This window comes from Salvelinus sp. IW2-2015, linkage group LG2 (assembly GCF_002910315.2).
Source record: "Salvelinus sp. IW2-2015 linkage group LG2, ASM291031v2, whole genome shotgun sequence".
NCBI lineage: Eukaryota > Metazoa > Chordata > Actinopteri > Salmoniformes > Salmonidae > Salvelinus > Salvelinus sp. IW2-2015.
Genome location: NC_036839.1, coordinates 29,633,203 through 29,655,123, shown reverse-complemented (window position 1 = coordinate 29,655,123; position 21,921 = coordinate 29,633,203). Strand labels below are relative to the sequence as shown.

The 21,921-nt window shown below is 44.6% G+C and overlaps 1 protein-coding gene and 1 long non-coding RNA gene across 2 annotated transcripts in view; one reads left to right on the top strand and one right to left on the bottom strand.

Moving 5' to 3' along the window:
• Nucleotides 1-21,921, bottom strand: part of LOC111977897 (uncharacterized) — a 176,937-nt gene that overhangs the window by 104,741 nt on the left and 50,275 nt on the right. The gene's annotated exons all lie outside the window — the stretch shown is intronic.
• LOC111971428 (leucine-rich repeat and calponin homology domain-containing protein 1) overlaps nt 1-21,921 on the top strand; it is a 95,690-nt gene that overhangs the window by 33,209 nt on the left and 40,560 nt on the right. The window contains exons 2-4 of the mRNA XM_070448339.1: nt 4,329-4,473; nt 16,862-16,988; nt 17,489-17,594. Of these exons, the coding sequence (XP_070304440.1) occupies nt 4,329-4,473; nt 16,862-16,988; nt 17,489-17,594 (378 nt within the window). The remainder of the gene's footprint in view (nt 1-4,328; nt 4,474-16,861; nt 16,989-17,488; nt 17,595-21,921) is intronic.

Genomic DNA, 21,921 nt, shown 5'->3' with positions numbered 1-21,921 from the left:
CCAAATGATTGTTGGGCGGGTAGTTATACGTCAGGGGCGGGGGTGTAAACAAGGTCCTAATGACAGGGTCTTGCACCATACAGTGAGAAATTCCCTTGTGTCTAACCCTTTTATCAGAAACACACACACACATACACACCCCAATCCTGTGCCCTAGTAGTAGTAGCAGCAGCAGTCGCAGCTTTGTCAGTATGTTGTGTGCCGTGGACTAGAATGATAAGCCAAGCCATCTGGACAACCTTTCTCTATGGTGGTGGTGCCGTGTGTTTGTGCATGCGTGTACGTTTGTGTGTGCGCCACTGTATCTATCCAACAAAGAGCCAGACTCTATTGAGCAACGCTAGTGTCTGTATCTGTTGGCTGTCAGTTGAACCGTTCAGCCCATGGCGTCTGGATAAAGGGAAGAGATATGTCAAGTGCTCATATATAAAGAGAGAAAGTAAAACTAGCTGCAAAAGCGTGAATGAAAAGGGGGGAAAGATAAGGAACTTATAACAAGAATGTTCTTGTCCATAACATAGCTATCACTAAGAGTATCTGAGCTGTAGGGCAATTCCGCAGTAACGGAATTGTGCTGAGCCACTTAAATGTATGCCAAACAAAAACCATTGATTTCAACGTTTTAACAAACCATACGTGCAACACAGCATTCCTAATATGTACAAGGACCACTTTTTACACAAAACATTTTACAAAACACATTTACTGAAAGAACTGTGCAGATGCAGTTTGGTAACAGAATTTCAGTCAAATCTCCCTCTGTTTTTTTTGTGTCCATGTTTTACAAAACAAAATATCTCCCGAATTAAGATTGAACAATGTCTGCAGAAAGAATGGGTGTCAGCTATGACATCACATCTTGAAAATCTCTCTTGGTTATTGAACTACAGTAAGTGAAGAGGATTTACACCTGGTAACGGAATTGCAGTAAAGGAATTTCATCATGGGTCCCTGATCTGAACTACACAGAAATGCATAATTATGGATATGAATGTCGTTCTCTTCATGGTGATGCATCCTACAGCCCCCAAACAAGACCATATTTGGTTGGTTCAGATTTGGTCCGGATCATTCATATAGATGTCTGTTTCACAAGTTTGGAAAGCAMAGTGGAGTACAGTTCAGGAGATTTCAGTACAGGACATGTATACTGCCATACAAAGGCAAAACGCAGTAACTACGAATTTGGTCAAATCTTTCATCTGGGTGCCTCCCGAGTGGCGCAGCGGTCTAAGGCACTGCATCGCAGTGCTTGAGGCGTCACTACAAACCGAGGTTCGATCCCTGGCTGTGTCACAACCGGCCGTGACCGGGAGTCCCATAGGGTGGTGCACAATTGGCCCAGGGTTGTCTGGGTTAGGGGAGGGTTTGGCCGGGGGGGGCTTTACTTGGCTCAATCCGCTCTAGCGACTCCTTGTGGCAGGCCAGGAGCCTGCAGGCTGACTTCGGTAGTCCAACTGATGCGGCTGGCTTTCGGGTTTCAGAGGGCGGGTGTTAAGAAGCCCGGTTTGGTGGGTCATGTTTCGGAGGACGCATGACTCGACCTTCGCCTCTCCCGAGCACGTTGGGGAGTTGCAGCGATGAGACAAGATCGCAATCGGATATCACGAAAAAGGGGGTAAAAAATGTATAATTCAAAATAATCTTTCATCTGTTGTAATGACCAGATAAATGATCTGATTAATGTGGTTTTTAGTTTCCTGACACGAGAACAAGCCAGTTGAACGGAATATATAATTGAGTATCAGAAATTGCTGTCTGTCAAGACAGAAAAATACTTAAGTCAGATTTTGCAGCAAAAAATAACAAAATATGAAGTTACTGTGTTTTGCCTTTAGGGCAGTATAGTGTACTCTACTTGTCTTTAATGTTCTGTACTGAACTATACTCTCCTTTTTTATATTTATTGTGCTGTACTGCACTGTGCTGTCCAAACTTGTGAACCCAACTGTGGTTTGTGACTAATATAATTTCCCATTATTGACATTTCAGTARAAACTAGGGATGCACGATATATCAGTGAACATATGGGAATCGGCCGATATTAGCTAAAAATGCCAACATCGGTATCGGCTAGTGTCTAGTTTAACGCCCGATGTTCAAAACCGATGTCAAAGCTGACGTGCATACCTATATAACGAAGGTACATGACGTAATGACGCCACGTAAAATTTTGYGCTTTACGTGCAATTCAGCATTCCTAATCTAAGCATTCCTAATCTAGCCCACAATGTCTGCCGTGTGGATCGAGCAGACTATTACAAAATCCATAATGCAATGCTCGTTCTATGGGCTGGATGACTAGCAAACATGGCTACACACAATAATACCAAAGACAATATCAGCATGTACCGTAGATAGTTAGCTGTAAAATCCCCTAAATAAATGGCATTATCAAGGATTATTTAGGAGTCTACAATCTCACCATGTTCAACCTGCAGATCGATGTGCCTTACAGAGTAGAGTCTAACATTCGCAATGGCAAATATATACTTTTGAGGAGATGGGAAACATTGCCCATGCTATGTCAATGGCGATTTCTGGAACAAGGAGCACTCTCCTTCAAGGAGTGAATGGGAATCTATTGGGCGCTAGCTCAAAAACCCAACATTAGCACGAATTTCATCAACAAAAAGTAGAACATCAAAAATCCAATAAAAAATGGGTGAACCTTTCCTTTTAAGGTTGAATCTGTCCCATGGGGATTGTTGTTCCCTTCACTTCCTGTACTGGGGTCTGGTGAAGTTCCCTTCCCAGCATGCTCTGCATTGACTGATGGCCCTCTGTGTGTTTCTGTGTGTGTGCATGCTTGTATGAATAGGTTTCTCAGATGTTTGTGGGTGCGCGTAAATATATAGGTATGACTCTAAACTAACTAGACCCCTAGCTGTGTCTATGTATTTAGTCTACGTGCTGAGTGAGTGCTCCTGCGAGTTGATGGCTAACTCTGTTGGGAAAGCGAGGGAGAGGGAGGAGGGATTATTAGTTCTCCTCCACTTCTGAGGGAGATGTGGTTCAGCTGCTGTACAGTGGAAATATGAGGCACTTAGAGGGCTGTAAAAGAGCGAGGGGAGGGAAGGGGGGGGTTAGGAGGGCTGTAAACTTTTTTGCTTTCTGGATCAACACTTCAGTCTGGCTGGGGTCAGTGCAGGGGAATGGACACAGCTTTAGAAGAGTAGCACAGAGAGAAGATGATGTGTGTGACAGGAGGAGGACACTACTCCTACTAGTAGAGGTCTTCATCCTCCAGACAGTCTGAGTTGTCATGGAAGCTATCTGAACTAGCCTAATCTGAAGATAAACTACCCAGAGTGAATTGCAGCGAGATGCAGGATATGCTGGTCTTATCTTTGTCACAGTCACATGGTTGTCTCCTTGCATGAAATGTCACGCATGCACACATTTATGCAGGTGTGTTCATGTGTGTCATGAAAAACATCAAGGCTCCTGTGTCTGGTTTGTGGGGGGTGGTTACTACGGGAATGCTCTAATTTACCAGGGTGGTGGAGCGTGTTAGGGTATGTGTGTGTGTGTGGGGGGGTTGACCTGACCCTACCCTACCCTAGGCCATGTCATCATCAGTGTCACATCACATGACCTGTTGTATAGCCTACACTGCCRCCATGCAAACACATAGACACATACATGCACACGTCCCCACCCCCTAATGTCTCAGTTTGAGCCTTAATCGGTCTGTCATGTTGTAGTGTAACAGGAGCTGTCCCATTAGATTTGAAGCATAGTAGGATGGGGGTCATAGTGATGCTACATGACACTAACACCATTCACTGTGGGTATTTGGTCTTTCTAAATACATAGTACATGCGCACACACACACATCGTGATGTTATTTTCAGTCCTTAGTCATTATTTCCAGTCTGCGCTACTAGTGCTAGCAGGGCTTTGAGTCACACTGAAGCTGTTTTGCTAGAGCGGAAGATCAACTATGAGTAGCCTTTTGTCTCTGAGTGTTTTKAACAGAACTTCCTTCCCCTGTGGTGTCCATAATGTAACACAGGCTTCTATATTGACTGAGTGCTCTAGGTCATCCCAGTTGAATTCACTAAATCACTTTGGAACAGTAGGTAGGAGTGGAGCTAATCTGAACACAGTGGCTAATTGTTATTATGGCCTCAGCTGATATCAATGTTGTTATTTGCTGCTGGGAGCCAGTACAGGAATTCTTGTGTTAGCCTGTAGGCTTTGGATAGCTTGGCTGGACTGGGTTGTGTGGAGGGGAGGTCCTGGGCCAGGGAGAGACACCTAGTGGCACTAGTATATAACTACAGGTGATATCTGTCTCTTCCTATTCTCTCTCTYCCTCTCAGACCTGTCGAGGAATCGTTTGGCGGAGGTCCCCTTAGAGGTGTGTCACCTGGTTGCCTTGGAAACGCTGAACCTCTATCACAACTGTATCAAGACCATTCCTGACACCATCATCAGCCTACAGTCACTCACCTCCTTAAACCTCAGGTAAGACTTGAACCTACAGTTAACAGGTGACTGTGTTGAGTGAGAAGCACATTTGTTTTCAATGACAGAAAGAAAATGTAGGCGTTTCTAAGATTTGCCGAATATCAGTGGTTTATCCTTAAAGTTGTTTGCACAGTTATCCCTATAAAGGCGGCAGTATTGGTTCAGTGAAATGTTAAATATATTAGATTAGATATTATTTGATAAGCAGCACAGAAGGTTGGCAGTAGTCTGGTTGGACCAGGGCTTGTTTAGACTCAGGTGTTTGATCCCAGGGCAGACACGCTTGTTAGGTTTCACGCATCACTGACGCCTCTCAATGGGCTGATGTTACCGCTTCCAACCTCATGGCAGGACCACAGAGCAATAGCATATCTTGTCTCTGTGTTTGTGTAATGCGCTCAGATCACATATTGGAATGATGCATGACACTACTTGTTTCATTTTATCTCTCTCCACTCCCGCTCTATCTAGCTAGCGAGAGACAGAGAGAGACATAGAGAAAGAAGGGGAGAGGGAGAGAGACAAAGAGAGAGATGGGGGAGGAAGATGGTAGAGAGAGAGGAGAGGGAGAGCGCGAAAGAGAGACCGAGAGAGATGGGGAGAAGGTCATCATATAGCCTGGTTCTTTACTGCCTGCTGTACGCATCATCAACCTGAGACCGACTCGGTACTCTCTGTCTCTAATCTCTTCCTCTGTGCTCACACCACCGTGCAACTGAGGGAGATTCATTAGTCATATCTCTGACACACACACACAGAAGACCAAACCCACACGCATGCATATGGTGTTGCGGCCATATCAGTTGATTCATTGAATTTAAGCTGAGTTAATAAGTTGATTCATTGAATTTATGCTGAGTTAATAAGTTGATTCATTGAATTTATGCTGAGTTAATAAGTGATTCATTGAATCAGTTATATAAATGCTACATCTGAACGGGGAGGATGTAAAATACCCTCGGTGGAGGGTAGCTGATGTAGGTTAACGTGAGTCCGTGGCGTGTGTCTGAGCATAATGTGATGTGAGCACCACAGTGACCGCACCAGGGTATGTGTTTTACACCACTAGACAGGAATGTTATCAGACGCCATGGAGACACTGGCAGATAATCTCATTTGAATTTGTGGTATTTCATATTGCTGTCAAAACAGGAAATAGACAATGTTCTCCATGTCTGCACCAGGAACACATGAAAAGGAAGGCATTATTTTTAGGATCGTTCTRTTCCTGGCCTGCATCATGGTGGAAAGAGGATAAAGGCTCTTTGTTGTCTAGATAGAACTTTGGCAGTTGTGGAATAAAATGTCTTATTTTGAAGTTGATGGGATGGAGGCTGTTTAGAGCTGTCAGCTGTTGTCATTGAGTTTGCTGATTTTGTTTTGCTGCTTTTGTTCTGTTAGCTTTTATTTAGGCAGGCAGCTTTTACTGTGACTGTTGACCTGCTCGCTTGTTACTCTATTGTGTTAGCTTGTGCTGCTGCGCAAGCTGCAGTGCAGTGTAGTGGTTTTCAGATCGACACACTAGCCACTTGAAATATAATGGCCATAAAACATATCACATGACTCTTCATGAGGGGTTGTAAAAAGCTATCCTTAATATGAGTGTTCACAGAACAATAACATCTAACATATACCAGACAACACATTGTTTCAGGGAGGGTGGGAGTCATGAGCCAAGGTCATGAATGCCTTCTACCTACTATGGTCCTGTTGTGTATCTGGAGCTGAAAGGTCGTTTCCATAGCAGAGAGAAAGGCCTGCCCTCCCTGGTATATGGAAAGATTAAACACAGAGAAAGACGATAAGGAAACAGAAAAGGAGAGAGAGAGGTTCAATAAGGAGCTTGAGACGGATTACCAGGAATCTCACTCTCCCTGACCCAGTCTGTAATACCTACATGTTTCAAGCAGACCACCATAGTCCCTGTGCACAAGGAAGCGAAGGTAACCTCCCTAAATGATTACCGCCCCGTAGCACTCACGTCGGTAGCCATGAAGTGTTTTGAAAGGCTGGTCAGGGCTCACATCAACAGCATCATCCCAGACACCCTGTGGATGCAGATCCACAGATGTAAGAATGCTGTTCATTGACTACAGCTCAGCGTGCAACACCATAGTGCCTACGAAACTCATCACTGAGCTAAGGACCCTGGGACGGCGCCTCCCTCTGCAACTGGATCCTGGACTTCCTGACGGGCTGCCCCCAGGTGGTAAGGGTGGGCAACAACACGTCTGCCACGCTGATCCTCAACACTGAGGTCCCTCGGGTGTGTACTTAGTCCTGTACTCCCTATTCACCCACGACTGCGTGGCCAAACACAACTCCAACACCATCATTTAAGTTTGCTGACGACCCAACAGTGGTAGGCCTGATCACCGACAACGATGAGACCGCCTATAGGGAGGAGGTCAGAGACCTGGCAGTGTGGTGCCAGGACAACAACCTCTCCCTCAGTGTGAGACAGCCTATAGGGAGGAGGTCAGAGACCTGGCAGTGTGGTGCCAGGACAATAACCTCTCCCTCAACGTGAGCAAGACAAAGGAGCTGTTCATGGACTATTGGAAAAGGAGGGCCGTACAGGCCACCATTAACATCAACGCGGCTGTAGTGGAGCGGGTTGAGAGTTTTTCAAGTTCCTTGGTGTCCACATCACCAACGTACTATCATGGTCCAGACACACCAAGACAGACGTGAAGAGGGCACGACCTTTTCCCCCTCAGGAGAGATTTGGCATGGGTCCCCAGATCCTCAAAGTTCTACAGCTGCACCATCGTGAGCATTCTGACTGGTTGCATCACCGCCTGGTATGGCAACTGCTAGGCATCTGACCATAAGGCGCTACAGAGGGTAGTGTGAACGGCCCAGTACATTCCTGGGGCCAAGCTTCCTGCCATCCAGGACCTATATAATAGGCAGTGTCATTGGAAAGCCCATAAAATTGTCAGACTCCAGTCACCCAAGTCATAGACTGTTTCTCTGTGATACCGCACGGCAAGCGGTACTGGAGCGCCAAGTCTAGGACCAAAAGACTCCTAACAGCTTCTACCCCCAAGCCATAAGACTCCTGAACAGTTAATCAAATGGCCACTGGACTATTTACATTGACCCCCCCCCATTTTGTTTTGTACACTGCTGCTACTCGCTGTTTATTATCTATGCATAGTCACTTCATCCCTACCTACTGTACATGTACAAATTACCTCAACTAACCTGTACCCCCGCACACTCAACTAACCTGTACCCCCGCACACTCAACTAACCTGTACCCCTGCACACTCAACTAACCTGTACCCCCCGCACACTGACTCAGTACCGGTACCCCCTGTACAGTTGAAGTCAGAAGTTTACATACACCTTAGCCAAATACATTTCAGTTTTTCACAATTCCTGACATTTAATCCTAGTCTTAGGCCAGTTAGGATCACCACTTTATTTTAAGAATGTGAAATGTGCCAATAATAGTATAGAGAATGATTTATTTCAGCTTTTATGTCTTTCATCACATTCCCAGTGAGTCAGAAGTTTACATACACTCAATTAGTATTTGGTAGCATTGCCTTTAAATAGTTTAACTTGGGTCAAACGTTTCGGGTAGCCTTCCACAAGCTTCCCACAATAAGTTGGKTGAATTTTGGCCCATTTCTCCTGACAGAGCTGGTGTAACGGAGTCAGGTTTGTAGGCCTCCTTGCTCGTTCTGCCCACAAATTATCCATAGGATTGAGGTCAGGGCTTTGTGATGGCCACTCCAATACCTTGACTTTGTTGTCCTGAAGCCATTTTGCCACAACTTTGGAAGTATGCTTGGGGTCATTGTCCATTTGGAAGACCCATTTGCGACCAAGCTTTAACTTCCTGACTGATGTTTTGAGATGTTACTTCAATATATCCACATAATTTTCCTGCCTCATGATGCGATCTATTTTGTGAAGAGCACCAGTCCCTCCTGCAGCAAAGCACCCCCATAAAGTGATGCTGCCACCCCCGTTCTTCACGGTTGGGATGGTGTTCTTTGGCTTGCAAGCCTCCCCCTTTTTCCTCCAAACATAACGATGGTCATTATGGCCAAACAGTTCTATTTTTGTTTCATCAGATCAGAGGACATTTCTTCAAGAAGTACGATCTTTGTCCCCATGTGCAGTTGCAAACCGCAGTCTGGCTTTTGTATGGCGGTTTTGGAGCAGTGGCTTCTTCCTTGCTGAGCGGCCTTTCAGGTTATGTTGATATAGGACTCGTTTTGCTGTGGATATAGATACTTTTGATACCTGTTTCCTCCAGCATCTTCACAAGGTCCTTTGCTGTTGTTCTGGGATTGATTTGCACTTTTCACACCAAACTTCATTAATTTCTAGGAGACAGAACGCGTCTCCTTCCTGAGCGGTATGACGGCTGCGTGATCCCAGGGTGTTTATACTTGCGTACTGTTGTTTGTACAGATGAAAGTGGTACCTTCAGGCGTTTGGAAATTGCTCCCAAGGATGAACCAGACTTGTGGAGGTCTACAATTTGTTTTCTGAGGTCTTGGCAGATATCTTTTGATTATCCCATGATGTCAAGCAAAGAGGCACTGAGTTTGAAGGTAGGCCTTGAAATACATCCACAGGTACACTTCCAATTGACTCAATTTATGTCAATTAGCCTATCAGAAGCTTCTAAAGCCATGGCATCATTTTCTGGAATTTTCKAAGTTAAAGGCACAGTCAACTTTGTGTATGTAAACTTCTGACCCACTGGAATTGTGATACAGTGAATTTTAAGTCTGTAAACAATTGTTGGAAAAATGTGTCATGCACAAAGTAGATGTCCTAACCGACTTACACTTAACAAGTAAGTAAACTTGGCAAGTAAACTTCCGACTTCAACTGTATATAGCCTCGTTATTGTTATTTTGTGTTACTTTTTATTCTTTATTACTTTAATTTATTTGGTCAATATTTTCTTAAATCTTCTTGAACTGCACTGTTAAGGTCTTGTAAATAAGCATTTCACGGTAAGGTCTACAGTTGTTGTGTTCAGCGCATGTGACAAATAAAGTTTGATTTGAGTGAGTGTCAGTAAGGAGAGGGGGAGAGAGCAGGTCAATAAGGAGAGGGGGAAGGAGGAGAGAGCGGGTCAATAAGGAGAGGGGGAAAGAGAGCGGGTCAATAAGGAGAGGGGAAGAGAGCGGGTCAATAAGGAGAGGGAAAGAGAGCGGGTTAGAAGGAGAGGGGGGAAAGAGAGCGGGCTATAAGGAGAGGGGGAAAGAGAGGCGGTCTATAAGGAGAGGGAAAAGAGACGGGTCTATTAAGGAGAGGGGAAAGAGAGCGGGTCTATAAGGAGAGGGGGAAAGAGAGCGGGTCTATAAAGGAGAGGGCGGAAAGGGAGCGGGTCTATAAGGAGAGGGGGAAAGGGAGCGGGTCATAAGAGAGGGGAAAGGGAGCGGGTCAATAAGGAGAGGGGGAGAGAAGCGGGTCAATAAGGAGAGGGGAGAGAGAGGGGCTATAAGGAGAGGGGAAGAGAGGGGCTCTATAAGGAGACGGGAGAAAGAGAGGGCTCTATAAGGAGAGGGAAAGAAAGAGAGGCGGCCTTATAAGGAGAGGGGGGGAGAGGAGGGCTCTAAGGAAGAGGGGCAAAGAGAGGGGTCTATAAGGAGAGGGAGAAAGAGAGGGGCTCTATAAGGAGAGGGGAGAAAGAGAGCGGGCTCTATAAGTGAGAGGGAGAAAGAGAGGGGCTCTATGGAGAGGAGAAAAGGAGGGGCTCTATGGAGAGGGAGAAAGAGAGGGGCTCTATGGAGAGGGAGAAAGAGAGGGGCTCTATAAGGAGAGGGAGAAAGAGAGGGGCTCTATAAGGAGAGGGAGAAAGAGAGGGGCTCTATAAGGAGAGGGAGAAAGAGAGGGGCTCTATAAGGAGAGGAGAAAGAGAGGGGCTCTATAAGGAGAGGGGAGAAAGAGAGGGGCTCTATAAGGAGAGGGGAGAAAGAGAGGGGGCTTCTATAAGGAGAGGGAGAAAGAGGGGCTCTATTAAGGAGAGGAGAAAGAGAGGGGCTCTATAAGGAGAGGAGAAAAGAGAGGGGCTCTAAAGGAGAGGAGAAGAAAGAGAGAGGGGCTCTAAAGGAGGATGGGAGGAAAGAGGAGGGGCTCTTATAAGGAGAGGCGGAGAAAGAGAGGGGCTCTATAAGGCGAGGCGAGAAAGAGAGGGGCTCTATAAGGAGAGGGAGAAAGAGAGGGGGCTCTATAAGGGAGAGGGAGAAAGAGGGGCGTCTATAAGGAGAGGGAGAAAGAGGGGGTCTCTAAGGAGAGGGAAAGAGAGGGGCTCTATTGGAGACGAGAAAGAAGGGGCTCTATTGGAGAGGGAGAAAGAGAGGGGCTCTATTGGAGAGGGGAGAAAGAGAGGGGCTCTATAGGAGAGGGAGAAAGAGGAGGGGCTCTATAAGGGAGAGGGAGAAAGAGAGGGCTCTATAGAGGGAGGGAGAGAAAGAGAGGGGCCTCTACTAAGGAGAGGGAGAAGAGAGGGGCTCTATATGGAGAGAGAGAGGTCTTATAAGAGAGGGGCTCTATATGGAGAGAGGAGGGTCTATAAAGAGAGGGGCTCTATATAGAGAGGTCTATAAAGAGAGGGGCTCTATATGGCAGAGCGAGGGGTCTATAAAGAGAGGGGCTCTATATGGAGAGGGAGAGAGAGACGGGGGTTCTATATGGATAGGAGAGAGAGGTTTAATAATAAGGAGAGAAGAGGAGAGAGGTCAATACGGAGAGAGAGAGGGTCAGTACGGAGGCGGGGGAGTGGGTCAATACAGGAGCGGGGCGAGGGTGTCATACGGAGAGAGGGTGGCGTCAATAGGGGCGGGGGGATGGTGTCATACGGGAGGGGGTCACATACGGGGGAGAGCGAAGGGAGAGGTCAATACGGGGAGAGCCCAAAGGGAGAGGGTCAATACGAGGGGAGAGGCGGGGGAGAGAGCGAGGGGAGAGGTCAAGGTACGCGGGGAGAGCGAGGAGAGAGGGGTCAATACGGGGGCGGTCGACGAGAGCGAGAGAGGTCAATACGGGTCGAGAGCGAGAGAGAGGGTCAATACGGGGAGAGCGAGGGAGAGGGTCAATTACGGGGAGAGCGAGGGGAGAGGTCAATACGGGGGCAGGGAGAGCGAGGGAGAGAGGGTGCAATACCGGGGAGCATTTGAGAGCGAGGGAGAGGGTCAATACGGGAGAGCGAGCGGGAGAGGGTCAATACGGGAGCGAGGTGAAGGCCGTCATACGGGGAGAGCGAGGGAGAGGGTCAATACGGGGAGAGCGAGGGAGAGGGTCAATACGGGGAGAGCGAGGGAGAGGTGTCAATACGGGAGAAGCGAGGGAGAGGGTCAATACGGGGAGAGCGAGGGAGAGGGTCAATACGGGGAGAGGGAGGGAGAGGGGCAATATGGGGAGAGAGAGGGTTAATGGGGAGAGGGAGAGCGGGGGTCAATAAGGAGAGGGAGAGAGAGAGAGTATATAAGTGGTGAGAGAGAAAAAACTAAGTGATATAGAAGGGAGTATAGAGAGAAACATAAGAGGTGCAGTTTTTGTATAAGGATTTGTCTTTTTTGTGGTCCTAGCTGATAGCTGATAGCTCCTCTCTTGGCCTGTGTGTTGTTATGTTACTGCTTCACTGGGGATTCCATTCTGCGTACACAGGTAGATGGAATTATTGGATGGGCGGTTGTTAGAATTTTTCATTCAGCCAGTCACCATGTTATGTCTATACCTTCTCCCTCGTCATATGGAGTGGATCTAAGTGGCTCTTGTGGGAGGATTCAATAGAGAGTGGATCCCAGAGAGGAACTCATGCCGTCTTTAATCTCTTGGGTCGGAGACAGAGACCGTGTTTGACAGCTCTGGCTCTGTGGCGCCTCTGGACTGCACAGTGATATGGCTCGATCTGATGCAACGCACGCATGCCAACTCGTAAGCATGCAGGCATGCACGCTCACACGTACACACAGCAAACACCGCTGAGGGGTGTGAAAGCATCCAGTTTTCCAGAAGGTTCCCATACTATAAGTCCTCACCACTCTCAATGTTCTCCAGCACAAATAACCAATAACTCAGGGAAGTGTAATCAAAGTCTTTGCACACACTCCAGAACAAGAGGCCTTCCCGTGTGTGTGTGCATGTGTGTGTACCAATGGGTCATTTCCAGGATATTTTTTTGCCTTTTGTTATTGCTGTGGAGAGCTTGTTTTCTCTGGGTCAACTGTAATCGGCTCTGCTCATGCTGGCAGCCTCTCTACCAACCTCTCTGTCTGTTAAATATCTCTAAATTCTCTCTGTCTATGTTAAAGGCCTCTGTTCGTCTCTCTGTCTACATATTAAGGCCTCTTTCTTGCTCTGCCACAGACATCCTGCTGCGTGCTGGCTAACTGCAGCTGTAAGCCGGAGACAACACCAGAAGTCTGTTTTAATGAGGTTCAAACTGTTTTGGAGGAGTTCTGATCTGTTTTGGAAAGGCTTTGGATTGTTTTCCAGCATTTTGTTTAACTGCTCATGTAAACCAGGGAGGGAACACCAACATCCTGTTTTTATGAGGGGTGTTGGGCTGTCGTGCTGGACTGAACTGAATTAGATTGGGACTGTGTTTTATGTTTTGCAGAAGTATGAAAGTGTTTATGGGAAAGCTAATGAGTAGTTTWTTACAGTACGGTAGTGTTGCACGGTATACTGAAACTTCTGTACTTTTTTCGATGCTAGAACATGAAAAACAGTTCGGTACCAGAATTTCTGTTACTTTCGGTACTTCCCTCAAATGTGTCTCACAGATCAAGTCTGTATCAGATAAAGCTGATGTCCCCTTTATAGCGCATGTGCCTGTTCCGCTTAGCTTGCACTGGGAGACCGGGCTGCATGATGTTATGTCCCCACACATGCCACACAGAAGTTAACACACTTCAATAATGCAACATGGCATGTAGACATGTTAAAACAGTTCATTACTGTTCGCAAAACAGGCTAGAACACTTTACAATGCAAGAAGATACCGGTATCTTCCAGCTTTGTAGACTAACCTTCCTTGCTAGCTTACAGCTGAAGCTAACATCAATTCACTACCTAGACCAAGCAGCCTTCATGTTTGCAGCATTGTCTGTCACCAGTGCAAATACCTTCTGTGGTCCAAGGTCATTGATGACTGCCTTCAGCTCATCTGCAATGTAGAGACCGATGTGTCTGTTGTCCATTGTCTGATATTGCAGAATACTGGTTTAGGGGTGGAGATGATTTAGTWAATTATTCTGAGCGAAGAACATTCAGAAATCTCTTCCAATACACATTGCCTGTGAGCATCAGAGGTGAACCAGTTGCATACACAGCTCGAGCAAGACACTCATCAGCATTTCTTTGACTACGTTCCTCCATTGAGTCAAAATAACTTCTGATTCCAGGAGGACCATGAGCTATTGTTATCGATAAGGTGTCTGATTCATCATTTTCACCTCGATTAGAAGTAGAGGGACTATTCTCAGAGGTTGCTTGTTGTAAGTAAAAATGTGTAAACAAAACAAACAAATACACTTCCATGTACAGATCAATAGTTAAGCTGTTAGATTAAACAACTCCTTTGTAAGATAAATGTTTTAAAATACAGGTGATTTAACACTCAGTTAGCAGGCTCAAGCAAGTTAAAACCCACATGGTAGCAAAAACTAACATTTTAAAACCCACATGGTAGAAATTGTTAACAATTTAGAAATTATTTAATCACACTTTGCTGTATGCTACTATTTACTAGTTAACAAAAAATCATGTATATCATATAAAATATATTCACCCCACCCAGTATTGTAATCAAAACTTACCAGAAAGCATGTAGTCCTTGGCTCAGACAGTGTAGTATTGTGGGTCAAATAGCATCTCATTAGTGTGCAAGATCTTGAGAATCAGCTGTACATGTGATGGAAGACTGCACTGTGCATGCAGAGGGTTGCAATTCCATTGAATTGGGGATAGTTTAACCAGAATATGCCACAAGACCTAGAATTGCCTTATGTGTATCCCACAAAAAAGGTTCACTGTTATAAGCTAACTTTTTGGATGAATTTAAGCAAAATTCCCCAAATTCCCGGGCTTAACTTCCCATGGAAAATTTACCGGAAAGTATCCTTCCTTTTGCAACCCTAGTAGTGACTCCTCCAGCACTGAGATGCAGTGCCTTAGAACGCTAAAAACAGAGTCAAATTGATTGTAGAATTGATTCATTAATGCAACATGGATGTTGACGTAAAACATGTCTAATGGAATGATATTGAACTCATAAGATGCCCAACGATTTAACAGAGTAGTAGCTGAGTTTCTGTCTGGATCAAGTGTCATTCTGTGACTGGCTAATATGCTTTATTTTTTTGCTGTGTTATTGTCTTGGTATTGAGTATCGTGATACTATACCTTGTACCTAAACATTTCTGGTATCATGAAAACACTACAGCACATTACACACAAGCAATTACACACACTGAGTCATTTACATCTACTGTTAATATGAATATGTCAGGGATGGGCAACTTTGATGGGGGTGGGAGCCACAAAAAACTCCCCATGAGTGGCTGCAGTGGCTCGTGGGTCTGCGTACCCACATCCAGACCCCCCCCCCCCCACCTTAAACATTGAGTTAAACATTTTAGCGGCCCCACCTTGTGACAGCGAAGACAAAAAAAACTTTTACAGCTAATATCCTGCTATTCTACAAATGTTGCAATAGGGTGGATGTTTGCAGTTTTTATGTTGATAACTGGTTATCAATTAATTTGACCATGTTTACTACACGTTTTGATACATAGTCAAGCAGCTAACTTACCAATATAAAAATGTTTTGCAGACAAATTTCAAAATTGCACTTGTGTATTCTGTTGTTCTAACTCTCAACAGTAAGTCGAAACCCTGACTGAGTCGTCACCCCCCCCCCCCCCAAAAAGCAACAGAATTGGTCCGCGGGCCTACAACAGGGGGGCCGCCAGTTGCCCATCCCTGGAATATGTCATTACATTCTTAGAATGCAGATAGTGCGCTTTGCCTTTACACTCTTAACCTTAATTGATTWAAAATTATTCAAAAAGCTTATGTTTACATAAGAAAATAGACAAGGTCTTTCTCCTGTTGGGTATAACCATGTACAGTGCATTCGGAAATTATTGACACCCCATAACTTTATCCACATTTTGTTCCGATAAAGCCTTATTCTAAAATTGATTAAATAAATAGAAAATCCAAATTTAATCAACACACAATACCCCATAATGACAAAGCAAAAACATGTTTTTAGATYTTTTTGCAAACATATTAGAAATAAAATACAAATATTTTCACATAAGTATTCAGACCCTTTGCTATGAGACTCTGAGTTGAGTTCAGGTGCATCCTGTTTCCATTGATCATCCTTGATGTTTCTACAACTTGATTGGAGTCCACCTGTGACTAAGCACACAGCCAAGACAATGCAGGAGTGGCTTCGGAAAAAGTCTCTGGATGTCCTTGAGTGGCCCAGCCAGAGCCCGGACTGAACCCAACCGAACATCTCTGGAGAGACCTGGAGAGGGTTTTATAAATAAGCATCAACCAGTGGGTCTTGCGACGGGTATACAGAGAGAACCAGTATACAGACGAGTATAGAGTGCAGTGATGTGTCTTATAAGGAGCATTGGTGGCAAATCTGATGGCCGAATGGTAAAGAACATCTAGCCGCTCGAGAGCACCCTTACCTGCCGATCTATAAATTGTCCGTAATCTAGCATGGGTAGGATGGTCATCTGAATCAGGATCATACCCAAGAAGACTCGAGGCTGTAATCGCTGTCAAAGGTACTTCAACAAAGTACTGAGTAAAGGGTCTGAATACTTATGTAAATGTGATATTTCATTGTTTTTTAATACATTTGCAAAAATATCTAAAAACCTGTTTTTGCTTTGTTGTCATGGGATATTGTGTGTAGATTGATGGGGGGAAAACAATTGAATCCATTTTACAATAAGGCTGTAAAGTAACAATGTGGAAAATAAATCTAGATTTCTGAATACTTTCCGTATGCACTTCCTGATTCTACCAGTGAAATGAAAATGTTCTAGCTTGTGGTTTGGATAATTGTGATGTTTATGATAAAAACGTAATGTTGTTAATATAGTAATGACTATAGGCCGTGGCAGAGCCAAGGTGATATTTCCCTTTTAAGGAAATGGGTTCAGTTGGTATGGGGTCGTATTCATGTATATTAGAGTACATGACACAAGGTCCATCACACATCTGACACTTTTTTAAATTGAAGTTTCCATCCAAGTGGATCGTCGTCAGGTCTAGATTGTAGACACTCTGGACATCCTATGTATCGCTCTTTGATCTGCATCTCTCTGCTGGTGTGTAATATAATACCYCTGTGTGTTTGTGTCCACAGTCGGAACCAGCTGTGTGCTCTGCCAGCCTCCCTGTGTGGGTTACCCCTACGAGTCCTCATTGCCAGCAACAACAAACTGGTGTGTATACCTGAGGCCATCGGACAGCTCAGGAGCCTCATGGAGCTGGTAAGAGATKATCTTTCTTTCTCTCTCTCTTGTGTGTGTGCCAGTCTCTGACTCAGCTCTTAGTTTCCTGTGTGAGCTCCTAGCCAGGCCTTATGTAACTGTTCTGTTCTCCACTGAGGGGTGAAATTAATGGAACCGGCCCTCATGCAGCTAGAGCAGGGAAGTAGAGGRGAGGGGAGACATTGTCTGACTCCATGTGAGGAGACAGGGAAGAACAGTGGGATAGGGAGCATTTAATATGGATGTGTTATGAGCCATACAAACCCCTAGTCCTTAACGTAGCTCTTGTACACAAGGGGCGACTAACCATCCTCCTGGAGAGTTACTGGGTGAGCAGACCAGCCCTTCTCTAACACACCTGATTCTCTTATCTGCAACTCATCAGGACCATGATTAGATAAATCAGGTGTGTTTGAACAGGGCTGGACCAAAATCCTGCACACTCACCAGTAAAGCGTTAGTTGTGTGTGAGTTAACTCAGTGTGTTGTGCCCCCTACAGGATGTGAGCTGTAATGAGATCACTGCTCTGCCCCGTCACATCGGCCGACTCAAGGCCCTCAGAGAACTCAACGTCCGCAGGAACCTGCTCTGTGTCCTACCTGAAGGTGAGTTTAGACCCATTAAACCATATTACCTGCCATATGTCTTTCCTGTAAGTGAGTTTTCATACCTAAGGAAGTGTTTTTCAGATGGGTCACGAAGAGACTCGGATGTTTTGTCGCAGCTGGGTCATGTCCGGGTTGTGTTTGGAAACAATCGTTTGTTTATTTAGCTGATTTTGGTGGATCACAGAATATTTAGGGAACCAGTTACCTAAAGAGGAATTCTATGTTTGTCTTTGAATTACAATCTGTGGAAACTATGAGAATAGAAAGGTTCAGAACTTTTGTAAAGCAACACAGTTGAAAAATATATGGCAAATCGAAATCAAACTGGATGGACATCAGAAAAAGATGGGAGAGGTTGAGGGTAGAGGAAGGACAAGCCAAAAAACAAACAAAATATARCTATTGTAAAATAGGTTGTGTCCTTAAAATGTACAGTCGTATGAAAAAGTTTGGGCACCCCTCTGAGGCTGCATAATAATTTACTCTGTCGTCACAGAAAATGATAACAATGGCATGCCATTCATTTTATAATATAAGCTGAGTACTGGGGTATTGATTTTTAGTGTAGCAATATTAAGTGTAGCAATATTAAGTTAAATCAGATGTGAAAAATAGGCTATGCAAAAATGWGGGCACCCTTGTCATTCTGTTGATTTGAATACCTGTAACTACTTAGCACTGAATAATTGGAACACACAATTGGTTTGGTGAGCTCATTAAGCCTTGAACTTCATAGACAAGTGCATCCAATCATGAGAAAAGGTATTTAAGGTGGCCAATTGCAAGTTGTTGTTCTCTTTGACTCTCCTCTGAAGAGTGGCAACATGGGGGCCTCAAAACAACTCTGAAATGACCTGAAAACAAAGATTGTTCAACATTATGGTTTAGAGGAAGGCTACAAAAAGCTATCGCAGAGATTTAAGCTGTCAGTGTCCACTGTGAGGAACATAGTGAGGAAATGGAAGACCACAGGCACAGTTCTTGTTAAGGCCAGAAGTGGCAGGCCAAGTAAAATATCGGAGAGGCAAAGGCGAAGGATGGTGAGAACGGTCAAAAACAGCCCACAGACCACCTCCAAAGACCTACAACATCATCTTGCTGCAGATGGTGTCACTGTGCATCGTTCAACAATTCAGCACACTTTGCACAAGGAGAAGCTGTATGGGAGAGTGATGCGGAAGAAGCCTTTTCTGCACACACGCCACAAACAGAGTCGCTTGAGGTATGCAAACGCACATTTGGACAAGCCAGCTTCATTTTGGAATAAGGTGCTGTGGACTGATGAAACAAAGATTGAGTTATTTGGTCATAACAAGGGACGTTATACATGGCGGCAAAAGAACACAGCGTTCCAAGAAAAACACTTGCTACCCACAGTAAAAATTTGGTGGGGGTTCCATCATGCTGTGGGGCTGTGTGGCCAGTGCCGGTACTGGGAATCTTGTTAAAGTTGAGGGTYGCATGGATTCCACTCAATATCAACAGATTCTTGGGAATAATGTTGAAGAATCAGTCACAAAGTTGAAGTTAYGCCGGCGCTGGATATTTCAACAAGACAACGACCCAAAACACTGCTCAAAATCTACCCAGGCATTTATGCAGAGGAACAAGTACAATGTTCTGGAATGGCCATCCCAGTCCCCAGACCTGAATATCATTGAGAATCTGTGGGATGATTTGAAGCAGGCTGTCCATGCTCGGCAACCATCAAACCTAACTGAACTGGAGATGTTTTGTAAGGAGGAATGGTCCAAAATACCTTCATCCAGAATCCAGACACTCATTAGAGGCTATGGGAAGCGTCTAGAGGCTGTTATTTTAGCAAAAGGAGGCTCTACTAAATATTGATGTGATTTTTCTATTGGGGTGCCCAAATTTATGCACCTGTCTAATTTTGTTTTGATGCATATTGCACATTTTCTGTTAATCCAATACACCTCATTTCACTACTGAAATATTACTGTGTCCATCAGTTATTTGATACATCAAAATGAAATTGCTGATCCTAACACCCAATTATTTATAAATGGAAATCATGGAAATTGTCAGGGGTGCCCAAACTTGTTCATACGACTGTATATAGTGTGTGTATAAGCTGGAAGTAGAAGCCTAAGTGTTGTTCATTAGTTTACTTTAGGGGAGGGGTGGTAGGGTTTGCGGAAAATAGTAATAAAGGAAAATATATTGTTAAAAGATGTGTGTGTGGATATATACAGTACCAGTCAAATGTTTGGACACACCCACTCTAGAGGTAGTTTTAAGTTGCGAACCGCCACAGGATTTATGGTCTTGGAATTTGAGGTTACAGTTAGGGCATCCCGCGGGACCTGCGCGTCCCGACAGAGAGAATTGTGGCGCTATCTGCATTTCTCATGCGGCGGGAGCAGGCAGTCAGACAGATGACTTTGCGATTTAAAATATTTKTGTTGTCCCGCGGATTATTTGGCAACTAATTTTTCTGCTTTGTATGCGTCAGCCTGAGCCTACCTATTGTATTAAAACACATACAGCATTATTCACACACAGAATTTGCTGCTTCAACTTCAGTAGCCCACCTCTCCTCTCCTAGTTGGGTGTGAGTCCAAGTGCACCTAGTATGTGTGGTCTCATTAAAATAGAGTACGCTGCCTACATGGGCGGAGAATCGCGTGGCAGTTAACTTAAATATGATTGTAATTTACTACAGTGTCTAAATAAATATTGATAATGAAAAGAAGTGGAGGCTGCTCAACCAACATGAGTCGAGGTGCAATCAAAAAATGTAACATTTAAAAGGAAAAGACACAACGTGCTCATAGGTTAGGCTGCTATGGTGAGCGAGCATTGTGCCTTTTCATTTTCAATAAGTATTGATTACTCATGTATATTTGTCTGCTGGCAAATCATCCTCCTAAAAAGATAGGCTATATCCTATATGAAAAAGTAGCAATTGTAGCTGTCATCATTCTTGCTCCTCCAAGTTCAAGTTCAGTAGCCATACATTAGAGATCAGGTGTGTTGGTCTCAATTAAATAAAGTAGGCTATAGTATATGCAGGTGTAGTTGCACTACATGACCAAAAGTATGTCGACATCTGCTTGTCAAATTTCAAAATCATGGACATTAATACGGAGATGGTCCCCCCTTTGCTGCTATAACAACCTCCACTCTTCTGGGAAGGCTTTCCTCTAGATGTTGGAACATTGCTGCGGGGACTTGCTTCCATTCATCCACGAGCACTGATGTTGGGCGATTAGGCCCGCAGTTGGGGTTCCAATTCATCCCAAAGGTGTTCGATGGGATTGAGGTCAGGGCTCTGTGCAGGCCAGTCAAGTTCTTCCATACCGATCTTGACAAACCATTTCTGTATGGACCTTGTTTTGTGCACGGGGGCATTGTCATGCTGGAACAGGAAAGGGCCTTCGCCGAACTGTTGCCACAATGTTGGACGCACAGAATCRYCTAGAATGCCTTTGTACAGTGCCTTTGGAGACTATTCAGACCCCTTGACATTTTCCACATTTTGTTACGTTACAGCCTTGTTCTAAAATGGATTAAATCGTTTTTTCCCATCAATCTACACACAATACCTCATAATGACAAAGCAAAAACAGGTTTTAGATTTTTTTGATCATTTATAAAATAAAATAAAGGAAATATCACATTTATATTAAGTACTCAGACCTTTTACTCAGTACTTTGTTGAAGCACTTTTGACAGTGATTACAGCATCGAGTCTTCTTGTGTATGATGCTACAAGCTTGGCACACCTGTATTTGGGGAGTTTTTCCCATTCTTCTCTGCAGATCCTCTCAAGCTCTGTCAGGTTGGATGGGGAGCGTCGCYGGACACCTATTTTCAGGTCTCTCCAGAGCTGTTCAATCGGATTCAAGTTCGGGCTCTGGCTGGGCCACTCAAGGACATTGAGACTTGTTCCGAAGCCACTCCTGCTTTGTCTTGGCTGTGTGCTTAGGGCCGTTGTCCTGTTGGAAGGTGAACCTTTGCCCCAGTCTGAGGTTGTGAGCGCTCTGGAGCAAGTTTGCTCCGGGTCTGAAAACTTAAGTAAATAAGGTATTTCAGGTTTTTAAAATTTTAATACGTTTGTAAATATTTCAAAAAACCTGTTTTCACTTTGTTATTCTGGGTTATTGTGTTTAGATTAATTAAGATTTTTATGTATTTAATAAATTTTAGAATAAGGCTGTAATGTAACAAAATGTGGAAAAAGGCAGGGGTCTGAATACTTTCCGAATACACTGTACATCTTTATTTTCGGAATTGTCCGTAGAGATCCGAGACAGGATTGTGCCGAGGCACAGATCTGGGGAACGGTACCAACACATTT